The sequence below is a fragment of the Meles meles genome, chromosome 8, assembly GCF_922984935.1.
Source record: "Meles meles chromosome 8, mMelMel3.1 paternal haplotype, whole genome shotgun sequence".
Lineage (NCBI taxonomy): Eukaryota > Metazoa > Chordata > Mammalia > Carnivora > Mustelidae > Meles > Meles meles.
Window position 1 is genome coordinate 61,543,221 of NC_060073.1, and position 12,650 is coordinate 61,555,870.

A 12,650-nucleotide genomic window follows, 5' to 3' on the forward strand; every position below is an offset into this window, starting at 1 on the left:
CAAAAGTGTTAGGGTTGTAGGGATTGAAGGAGCAGAGACAAAGAGAAAACCCTGCATGTATTACAGAGAAGATAAGCAGTGCTCTGTTGCTCTAGTTTTGCTATGAGAAATGAATGTCAAACATATGCGCTAAGGGGGCGCCTGGGTGGCTCAGTGGGTTAAAGCATCTGCCTTCAGCTCCAGTCATGATCTCAGGGTCCTGGGATCGAGCCCTGGATCAGGCTCTCTGCTCAGCAGGGAGCCTGTTTCCTCCTCTCTCTGCCTTGTGATCTCTGTCTGTCAAATAAATAAACTCTTTATAAAAAAAAAGAGAGAGAGAGAGAAAAGGAAATATATGTCCATACAAACAGTTGTACAAGAATGTTTATAACAGATTTATTGGTAATAGTTAAGAATTATAAACAACCCAAGTGCTCATCAACAGGATGAATGGATAAACAAATTTTTCTATATCTACAGAATGGAACAACGGTCAGAATGGCTGAAATTAACAACACAGGAAAAAAAGATGTTGGCAAGGATATGGAGAAAGGGGAACCCTCTTACACTGTGGGAGTGCAAATTGGTGCAACCACTCTTGAAGACAGAAAAGAGGTTCCTCAAAAAGTTAAAAATAGAGCTACCCTAAGACCCAGCAATTGCACTACAAGGTATTTATCTAATGGATACAAATATAGTGGGCACATGCACCCCAATGTTTATAGCAGCTATGTCCACAATAGCCAAGCTATGGAAAGAGCCCAGATGTCCATCGATAGATGAATGGATAAAATAGAAGATGTAGTATGTGTTTATACACACACACACACACACACACACTCTGGGATATTATTCAGCCATTAAAAAGAATGAAATCTTGCCATTTGCAATGACTTGGACAGAACTAGAGGGTATTATGCTAAATGACATATGTCAGAGAAAGACAAATATCACATGATTTCACTCATGTGGAATTTAAGAAACAAAACAGATGAACATATGGGAAGGAAAGGAAAAATTAAAAAAACTAAAAACACGGAAGGACATAAACTGTGAGAGACTTAACTCTAGGAAACAAACTGAGGGTTGCTGGAGGGTAGGGAGGTGGGGGGTGGGGTAACAGGGTGATGGGCATTAAGGAGGGCACTTGATGGAATGAGCACTGGGTGTTATATGCAACTGATGAATCACTAAATTCTACCTCTGAAACTAATAATACAGTATATGTTAATTAAACTAAATTTAAATTTTTAAAAAATGTAAAAAAACAAGTAAATAAGTATTTTTAATGTTTGTACTGGATATACACATATCAAATGAGAAATGATGCATGTTCAAAATTTTTCTATTGAACCACTGTTTTTAACAGGAAGACTGAAAACAACCTAAACAGTAATATATTAATCAATAAGAGGGGTTTAAGTTATGGCATAGTCATACAAGGGAATATTATGTGGTCATAAAGAACTACGAAGGCTGAGTTCTTTATGCCCTGGTATGAAAAAATTACTAAGATACACTATTAAAGACAAGGTACAGAACAGGGCATAAGGTACACTAATACTTGGATTAAAATGGGAGGGCAAAAAAGGATAAACATATTTGCTTATATATGCATGAAATACTTTAGGAATAATACAAAATTTATAACATTGCCTACAAAGATTTTGAACCAAGTGAATGGATTATATCTAGTTAAAAAAACAAATAAAACAAAGCAAAATAAAAATTTAAAAATCCATTGTTACCAGGCTGTACAGGAATGTTAATTCAATACTGATGAACTTGTTCATGGATCAAACTGGATAACCAATGCAAAGAAACTCACAAAATCTGTTAGAAAGTTATATAACTTTGGATGACAGGAACATAAATGTTTATTATATTACTGTTTTACTTTTTTGTATTAGAAACCCTTAAAATAGAAAAAAAAAAAGGTAGTATCAAAAGCACATGCAACAAAAGAAAAAAATTGGGCAAGATCAAAATTCAAAACATTTGTGCTATAAATGATAGTACTCAGAAACTGAAAGGACAGTCCATTAACGGGAGAAAATACTCAAAATCATAGCTCTCACAATAGTCTCATATCCAGAATATGTAACTCATAAGGGCCTTATGTAACTCATAAGGACCTTATATCCAGGATATATAAAGAATTCTTATAACCCAGTAACAACTTAAAAATGGGCAAAGAATTGCAACAGACAGGGGCGCCTGGGTGGCTCAGTGAGTTAAAGCCTCTGCCTTCAGCTCAGGTCATGATCCCAGCGTCCTGGGATCGAACCCCACATTGGGCTCTCTGCTCAGCGGGGAGCCTGTTTCCCTTCCTCTCTCTGCTTGCCTCTCTGCCTGCTTGTGATCCTTGTCTGTCAAATAAATAAAATCTTAAAAAAAAAAAAAAAGAATTGCAACAGACATTTCTCTAAGATATACAAACAGACAATAAGCACAGGGAAACACACTCAACACCATTGGTTACTGGGAAACGCAAATCAAAACCAAGTGAGATACTACTTCATAACACCTAAGATGGCTACAATAAAAAATAATGAAAGATAACGAGGGTTGGTGAGTATGTGGAGAATTGGAAACCTCCATACACTGCCACTGAGAATGTAAAATAGTGGAGCAACTAATGAAAACTATCTGGCAGTTCTTAAAAAAGTTAAAACATATAGTTACCATATAACCCAGCAAGTCCACTCTTAGGTATACACTGAAGGGAAATGAAAACATTATATCCGCAGAAAAACGTGTACACAAATACTTATAAAAGCATTCTCCACAATACCCAAAAAGCAGAAACAACCCAAATGCCCATCAGCTGAGGAATGGATAACCAAATGTGGTATAGTCATACAATGAAATATTATACAGCCACAATAAAGAAAAAGGTACTGAAACATATCATAACATAGATCAAATTTGAAAATATTACGGTAAGTCAAAGAAGCCAGTTACAAAAATCACATACTGTATGATTCCATTTATATGAAATATCCAGAATGAGTAAAACGATAGACAGAAAATGGATTAGGGGTTGTTTAGTGTGGGTGGGGTGGAGACAGGAAAATGAAGAGTGAATGCTAATGAGTACGGGATTTCTTTTGGGGGGATGAAAATGTTCTAAAATTAGATCATGATGGTTGTACAACTCTTTGTATATACAAAACCACTGAACTCTTCAATGGGTTCAAGGAACACTCTAAAAGGTTAAACTGTATAATATGTGAATTATATCTTGATAAAGTTGTTTAAAAAAGGGAATAAAAGAAAAATGGCAAGAGTCCAGCAAATGTGCTCTAAGCATCGGGAGTTCTGCATTCTAGTCTCAGGTATGTTACTGACTTGCTGCCTTGCAACAGGATAGTCATAGCGCCTCTGGGGGCAGTGTCCTCACTTATAAAATAAAAAAATGACAGTAGGTTCACTTCACAATTCTTTCTAACTCTACGAGTCTATGGTACTATAAAAGTCAGATGAATATTTAGGGATTGAAAAATTCTTCCACAGCAAAAATGTCTAAGGAAGAGAAAACTAGTCTCTCTCTTACTTCCATCTGTAATTTTACTGGAGGCAAGTCGAACGACCTCGGTGATCAAAGCTGTCTTTCCCAATCCATTTTTAGAAAAGCCCACGGGAAAGTGATACTCCACAAAGAAGGTGCTAAAAATCAAAACCAAAAAAAGTGATTTAAATATAAACCAAATAACAAATGAACATATTTATTATTTGATCAATCCTACATATCTTTCAAGGTCCTATTTTTCAGCACCTCAGATCCTCAGAGGACCTATCTGGTCTCTTGAAAGCCTTCACCAATCCTATCAGGCAAGTTCTACCTTGTGCTTGCATAGTTTACTTACTCTATCTTTAACCTATCTATTATTGAGACATAACTGACATATAACATATTAGTTTCAGGCATATAACAATGATTTGATATTTGTAGAAGCTGGAAAATTATCACAGAATGTCTACAAATCTTCCGAAGTATTTTTAATATAAAACACCTATTTTGCATCCTGCAGCCTCTAAGTATGTCTGTATTGTGCCGACTGTAAAGTATGTAACAACAGAGTCAGGGTCTCAATTTCCTTTTTTCTCACACTTACCTAGTAATGGCCTTGATACCTAGTGAAGAATTCATTTTTGAAAACATTTTTGTTGATGGAGTCATATTAAAGTACTTTATAAATCATAAAATGTTATAGAATTATTTATTTTATAATTTTATTTTTTATTGTATATTATATAGCTTTATATATTATATATATTATTTACTAATTACTATTTACCATCACACACATTCTAGAAATGTCAAATTTAGCTTTTCCACGTTAGAGACGTACCGCTTTTTTGTTGCTGTCAGCTTAAGTGGTCTGCCAGAAAAGCTTTTCTTGCCAGAGGTCATCTGGGGACTATCTGGAGGAACTATCATTGTTTCGATGATGATTCTGACTGAATGTGTTCTACCCAAAAGGGTCAATCTATCCACACTTAGTGTCATCACTTGGGCATCTTCTGGAGTTTCTGATATCTTCTGTTGTTCAACCAAATTTCTGAAAGGAGTTCATATAGACAATGAAACAGACAGTCCAAAGCCCAACATGAAAGGATCTAGTTTGTACAGGCAAAAAGAGGAAATAGGAAGGGCAGCCAAGTATCTAATTCACAAGTTATCAAGGACTGAGAAATGACTTTAATCAATAGAATTCTGGTCCTAACCCAGCGTGAAAGAAATTTCAAAAAATGTAAAACCATTCTTCTAATCTAAAGGCTTATCTCCACACAAGTATAGAAACAGATGTTACAGAATTAGGCTTTCTTTTTTCTTTTTCCAAGATTTTATTTATCTATTTGACAAAGAGACAGCCAGAGAGGGAACACAAGGAGGGGGAGCAGCAGGTGGAGGTAGAAGCAGGCTCCCTGGGAGCCTAATGCGGGGCTCGATCCCAGGACCCTGGGATCATGACAGGAGCCAAAGGCAGACACTTAAAGACAGCCACCCAGGAGCCCCCAAAATTAGGTTTTCTTATAAGGGCAACAGGCATTATACCTCAGTTAACCTACTACTTCAATATAACTACTATCATCACTTCGGTGTATTCGTTTTCATTATTCATATTTTCTACAGTGTAGTATAGCCCACAATCAACCTAGAATTCTGCTTTCTCAACCATTTTATTGTATCCATCTTTTCATATTATTACACTTTTAAGGATTCAATACTTAGTGAACTACTATAACTCACTTAACTAGGATGATAGTGCTGGGCAAATACAGATCATTTACTGTAGGAAATCTTGTGAAAATAATCTTCCTTTGCTTTTGCCTCAATCATAGGCTCACCTATTTTTCTTGCCTGCTGCCCTTTTCTTCAACTTAGGATCATTCGACTCCAGAAGCTTAGGAGATTTGGAAAGAGCTTTTGACTGGTTCATTTTTTTAGAAGGGAAAATATCATCTTCACTGAAGAAATCACTGATGCTGGTATCAGATTTCTATGGGGGGAAGAAACAAAAAGAGAGGCACTAAAAAAAAATTGCTTTAGGGAGAGTGGTAATGAAAACATTTCTCTAAAAGTAATCAAACTCTTCTCTGCACATATATCATTCTTTTAAAGAGATAACTGATGCCAGGGAGATAATCCCACATTTCTCCTGCTATATAAAAATAACCTACAAATTCAGTTCAAAGAAAATAAATGAAAATAGACTCTTCTTTCAAATTTTCAATAATAATAACAATCATTAATTATTTACTATCTATTATGTATCGAGTACCAAAGCCAGATACCAAAGCCTGTATTTCTACCACAGTTTGAGGCAAAATGGAACAATGTCACCTAATTAAGAATTTTAGAAACCAAAAACACAGACTCATAATGCTAAATTTCTAAGCTCTGGATGTTATTCAATATTAAGAACATCAAACCCTGAGAAAGGACATGTACATTTTAACTCCCTGATCTTTCCATTGCATCATGGTCTATTGGTTCACTCCTCACCAGCCAATCTTTTCTAAGATTATTTTGTTCAAATGGCATGGGGATTACATAGTGATATTCAAACTCATTCCTTTATTCACTAAGTACTCACTGAGTACTCAATATTCATCAGGCTTTGTTGTACTGGTAATACAAAGATAATGCAGACATGTTCTTATTCTTGAGAAACTGTATCATACAACATTGCCTGAATGTCCCAGGATCCTGTGGAAATCTGGGCAATAAATTCTGCTTGGAGAAGTGTACGATGGTTTCTTCAGAGAGGTAATCAGCTGATTTTTGAAGAACAAAGAGTTTATCAGATGTATAAAAGCATTTCAAAGTTCAAAGTAGAAGAATCAGTATAAGCAAAAAATATAGAGATAAAAAAAGAACTATAATGTTTGTGGAGTGATGAGACAATCAGTATTACTGGAAGGTAAAGGGCAAATGTGGGAGATAACGTTAGGGAGGTAAGTCAAGATCAGATACTAATGCATACATAAGGTTTATGAGATGATGTTATTATTTACAAGTAATGAACACTCCTAAGCATTTATATCATGATGTATAAAAGAAAACATTATCATATTGGGCTAGAAAAAGAATTAAATGAAATAATGAATTTAAAGCATTTGGCACAGTACTCAAAAATAATAGATAAGAAGCAAGACAGTGGAGGAGTATGAGACTGAAATATCATTAGGTCCCAGGAGCTAAGCTAGTTATCAAATCATTCTGAACACCTACAAACTCAACAGGAGATAGAACAGAAGAAAAGCAGCAATTCTAGGAACAGAATATCAACCACTTTCTGGAAGACAGGACGTGTGGAGAAGTGAATCCAAAGCCATGGGGAGGGGCCGGCTCCCTGCAAGCGGTAGAGCAGCGGAGCACAAAATCAAGAGATTTTAGAAGTCTGCTCTGCTGAGGGACGTTGCACCAGTGGCTAAGCATGGGGTGGAATCCGTGCTGAGATAGTGTGGTCTCAGGTCCTGCAGGGTCACAGAAAGTCCAGGGTGTCTGAGTGTGGCAGAGCTCCCAGGTATTGGAGCAGGGAAGCCGGCTACAGAGATGGAGCTGAGGAGTATGTTCTCAGCTCGGGGTTACCTTAAACCATGATCTTAGGCACAGCTGGATCACTGCTCTTCAAGCAGGGACCCACAAGTGGCAGACCCAGAGAGACCCCCTCCTTCTTCCTTGGAGAGGAGCGGCACAGGCGCGCGCAGCAGGAGTCTGCTGTGTTTGGAAACTCCAAACGGGGCTGTGTGCCAGAGACAGAAATGCTTGGTCACAAGCCGGGTGAGCATGGAGTATGGCTGGACACCAGGGAGACAGGAGGGATTCACTGCTTTTCTCTGAGGGTGCACTGAGGAGTGGGGCCCCACGCTCTCAACTTGGATGGCCGGAGATTGGGTGGCTGCCATTTTTATTCCCGTTCTCCAAAGCTCTACAGAAAGCATTCAGGGAACAAAAGCTACTAAGAACAAACCTGAGCAGATTACTTAGCCTGGCCCCTGGTAAGGGCGGTGCAATTCCACCTCATTCAAAAAGACATTTGAGTATCACTATCACAGGCCCTTCCCTCAGAAGATCAGCAAGAACATCCAGCCAAGACCAAGTTAACTCATCAATGAGAACTGTGGAACTCCAGAGCTAGGGGAAAGCAACACATTAGAATTCATGACTTTCTTCCTATGATCCTTTAGTCTTGCAAAGTTAAATTTTTTTTTAAAATATTTTATTTATTTATTTGACAGAGAGAGAGGTCACAAGCAGGCAGAGAGAGAGGGAGAAACAGGCTCCCCACTGAGCAGAGAGCCTGATGCGGGGCTCGATCCCAGGACCCTGAGATCATGACCTGAGCTGAAGGCAGATTAAACCACTGAGCCACCCAGGTGCCCCAAAGTTAAATTTTTTTAATTTTATTTTTTTCTTACTCTATTTTTTAACTTTCCTTTTAACTATTTTATCTTATCAATACCTTTAAAAAATCTTTTTAAATTTTCATTGTTATAGTCATATTTTATCCTTTCATTGTATTTAACCTTATTTTTTGTATACATATAGTTTTTTTTCTTCAAAATTTTGGGATACAATTTCTTCTAATAGATCAAAAGATACCCTAAATCTAGCACATGGCTTTGTTTTAGTCTCCAGCCTGATCACATTCTCTCCTCTTTTTTTTTTCTTTTTCCAACCAACTTATCTTATCAATCCCTTTTTAGAATCTTTTAAAATTTTCATCTTTAGAGTCATAGTGCATCTCTTCATCGTATTTACCCTTATTTTTGTATATACATATATTTTTCTTTCCTTAAAATTTCAGAAATAGTTTCTTCTAAGAATACACCCAAAATCAAGTGGGTGGCTCTGTTCTATTCACCAGTCTAATATATATATATATATATATATATATTTTTTTTTTTTTCCCTTCCCTTTCTTCTTCCCCCCATTTTGGGTCTCTTCTGATTTGGTAGCATATACTTTTCTGAAGTCTTTGAGACCGTTTCAGTATTTTGTTTCCTTATTCATCTATTCTGATTTGGATAAAATGACAAGGCAGAAAAACTCACCACAAAAAAAAAGAACAAGAGGCAGTACCGACAGCTAGGGGCTTAACCAATACAGACATTAATAACACATTAGAACTAGAGTTCAGAATGATGACTATCAAGGTGCTGGCTGGGCTCGAAAAAAGGATGGAAGATATTAGAGAATCCCTTTCTGGAGAAATAAAAGAACTAAAGTCTAACCAAGTTGAAATCAAAAAAGCTATTAATAAGGTGCAATAAAAAACGGAGGCTCTTATTACTGGGATAAATGAGGCAGAAGAGAGAATTAGTGATATAGAAGACCAAATAATGGAGAAAAAAGAAGCTGAGCAAAGAGAGACAAACAACTACTGGACCACGAGGGGAGAATTCGAGAGACGAATGACATCATAAGATGAAACAATATTGGAATAATTGGGATCCCCAGAAGATGAAGAGAGAGAGGGGCAGAAAGTATATTAGAGCAAATTATAGTAGAGAATTTCCCTAATATGGCAAAGGGAACAAGCTTCAAAATCCAGGAGGCACAGAAAGGCCCCTCAAAATCAATAAAAATAGGTCCACACCCCCTCATCTAGTTGTAAAACTGACAAGTCTTAGTGACAAAGAAAATCCGGAAAGCAGCTTGGGACAAGATGCCTGTAACATACAACGGTAGAAATATTAGATTGGCAGCAGACTTATCCACAGAGACCTGACAGGCCAGAAGGGACTGGCATGATACATTCAGAGCACTAAATAAGAAAAATATGCAGCCAAGAATACTATATCTGGCTAGGCTGCCATTGAAAATAAAAGGAGAGATAAAAAGCTTTCAGGACAAACAATAATTAAAAGAATTTGCAAACACCAGACCAACCCTATAGGAAATACTGAAAGGGGTCCTCTAAGCAAAGAGAGCCTAAAAGTAATAGACCAGAAAGGAACAGAGACAATATACAGTAACAGTCACCTTACAGGCAATACAATGGCAGTAAATTAGTATTTTTCAATAGTTATCCTGAATGTAGGGGCTAAATGCCCTAATCAAAGACACAGGGTGTCAGAATGGATTAAAAAACAAGACCCATCAATAGGCTGTCTACAAGAAACTCATTTTAGACCCAAAGACACCTCCAGATTTAAAGTGAGGGGGTGGAAAACAATTTACCATGCTAATGGACATCAAAAGAAAGTTGGGCTGGCAATCCTTATATCACATTAAATTAGATTTTAAGCCAAAGACTATAATAAGAGATCAGGAAGGACACTATATCATACTTAAAGGGTCTGTCCAGCAAGAAGATCTAAGAATTTTAAATATCTATGCCCCTAACATGGGAGCAGCCAACTATATGAGCCAATTAATAACAAAAGCAAAGAAATACATCAACAATAATACAATAACAGTAGGGGACGTTAATAGCCCCCTCAATGAAATGGATAGATCATCTACGAAAAGATCAACAAGGAAATAAGGGCTTTAAATGACACACTGGACCAGATGGACATCACAGATATATTCAGAACATTCCATCCCAAAGCAACAGAATACACATTCTTCTCTAGTGCACATGGAACATTCTCCAGAACAGATCACATCCGGGTCATAAATCAGGTCTCAACCAGTACCAAAAGATTGGGATCATTCCCTGCATATTTTCAGACCACAATATTCTGAAGCTGGAACTCAATCACAAGAGGAAAGTTGGAAAGAACTCAAATATATGGAGGCTAAAGAGCATCCTACTAAAGAATGAATGGGTCAACCAGGAAATTAAGGAAAAATTTAAGAAATTCATGGGAAAAAATGAAAATGAAAACACAACTGTTCAAAATCTTTGGGACACAGCAAAGGCGGTCCTGAGAGGAAAGTACAGTGATACAAGCCTTTGTCAAGAAACAATGTCTCAAGTATACAACCTAAACCTACACCTAAAGGAGCTGGAGAAAGAACAGCAAAGAAAGCCTAAACCCAGCAGGAGAAGAGAAAGAATAAAGATTAGAGCAGAAATCAATGAAATAGAAACAAAAAGAACAGTAGATAAATCAACGAAACTGGGAGCTGGTTCTTTGAAAGAATTAATAAGATTCATAAACCCCTGGCCCGACATATCAAAAAGTAAAGAGAAAGGACCCAAATTATAAAATCATGAATGAAAGAGGAGAAATCATAACCAAGACCAAAGAAATACAAACAATTACAAGAACACATTATGCGCAACTATACGCCAGCAAATCGGACAATCTGGAAGAAATGGATGCATTCCTAGAGACATATAAACTACCAAACTGAACCAGGAAGAAATAGAAAACCTGAACAGACCCATAACCAATAAGGAAATTGAAGCAGTCATCAAAAATCTCCCAACAAACAAGCCCAGAGCCAGACGGCTTTCCAAGGGAATTCTACCAAACATTTAAAGAAGAATTAATACCTATTCTCCTGAAATCTGTTCCAAAAAATAGAAATGGATAGGAAATTTCCAAACTTATTTTATGAGGCAGCATTACCTTGATCCCCAAACCAGACAAAGACCCCATCAAAAAGGTGACTTACCACTATTCTTGATGAACACGAATGCAAAAATTCTCACCAAAAAACTAGCCAAAAGGATCCAACAGTACATTAAAAGGATGACCATGACCACGTGGGATTTATTCCTGGGCTGCAAGGTTGGTTCAACATCCACAAATCAATCAATGTGATACAATACATTAATAAAAGAAAGAACAAGAACTGTATGATACTCTCAACAGAATCTGAAAAACCATTTGACAAAGTATGGCATCCATTCTTGATCAAAACTCTTCACAGTGTAGGGATAGAAGGTACATACCTCAGTATCATCAAAGCCATCTATGAAAAATCCACAGCAAATATCATTCTCAATGGGGAAAAACTGAGAGCTTTTCCCCTAAGGTCAGGAACATGGCAGGGACGTCCATTATCACCACTGCTACAGTACTAGAGTACTCTAGTACTCTAGAGTACTAGAGTACTAGAAGTCCTTACCTCGGCAATCAGACAACAAAAAGAAATAAAAGCCATCCAAATTGGCAAAGAAGTCGTCTCTCACTTTGGCAGATGATATGATACTTTATGTGGAAAACCCAAAAGACTCCACTCCAAAATGGTGAGAACTCATATAGGAATTCAGCAAAGTGTCAGGATATAAAATCAATGCACAGAACTCAGTTGCATTTCTATACACCAACAGCAAGACAGGAGAGAGAGAAATTAAGGAGTCGATCCCATTTACAACTGCACCCAAAACCATAAGGTACCTAGGAATAAACCTAACCAAAGAGGCAAACAATCTGTACTCAGAAACTATAAAGTACTTGTGAACAAAACTGAGGAAGACACAAAGAAATGGAAAAACGTTCCATGCTCATGGATTGAAAGAACAAATATTGTGAAAATGTCTATGCTACCTAAAGCAATCTACACATTAATGCAATCCCTATCAAAATACTATCAATTTTTTTCAAAGAAATGGAACAAATTATCCTAAAATTCATAGGGAACCAGAAAAGACCCAAAAAGCCAGAGGAATGTTGAAAAAGAAAGCCAAAGTTGGTGGCATCACAATTCCAGATTTCAAACTCTGTTACAAAGCTGTAATCAAGACAGTATGGTATTTGCAGAAAAATAGACACAGATCAATGGAACAGAATAGAGAAAATAGACCCTCAACTCTATGGTAAACTAATCCTCAACAAAGCAGGAAAGAATGTCCAATGGGGAAAAAAAACAAAAAGCAGTCTCTTCAACAAATGGTGTTGGGAAAATTGGATAGCCACATGCAGAAGAATGAAACTGGACCATTTCCTTATACCACACACAAAAATAGACTAAAAATGGATGAAAGACCTCCATGTGAGACAGGAATTCATCAAAATCCTTGAGAATACAGGCAGTAACCTCTTTGATCTCAGCTGCAACTTCTTCCTAGAAAAATCACCAAAGGCAAAGGAAGCAAAGGCGAAAATGAACTACTGGGACTTCATCAGGATCAAAAGCTTTTGCATAGCAAAGGAAACAGTCAACAAAACCAAAAGACAACTGACAGAATGGGAGAAGATATTTGCAAGTGACATATCAATAATAGGCTAGTATCCAAAATCTATAAAAAATTTAT

At 37.0% G+C, this 12,650-nt stretch overlaps 1 protein-coding gene across 7 annotated transcripts in view; it reads right to left on the reverse strand.

Annotated features, from left to right (window-relative positions):
- Positions 1 to 12,650, reverse strand: part of C2CD3 (C2 domain containing 3 centriole elongation regulator) — a 144,091-nt gene that overhangs the window by 88,675 nt on the left and 42,766 nt on the right. For all 7 annotated transcript variants that reach the window (XM_046016591.1, XM_046016592.1, XM_046016590.1 and 4 more), the window contains 3 exons: positions 5,335 to 5,486; positions 4,335 to 4,544; positions 3,536 to 3,648 (listed from right to left, as the gene is read on the reverse strand). In XM_046016591.1, the coding sequence (XP_045872547.1) occupies positions 3,536 to 3,648; positions 4,335 to 4,544; positions 5,335 to 5,486 (475 nt within the window). The remainder of the gene's footprint in view (positions 1 to 3,535; positions 3,649 to 4,334; positions 4,545 to 5,334; positions 5,487 to 12,650) is intronic.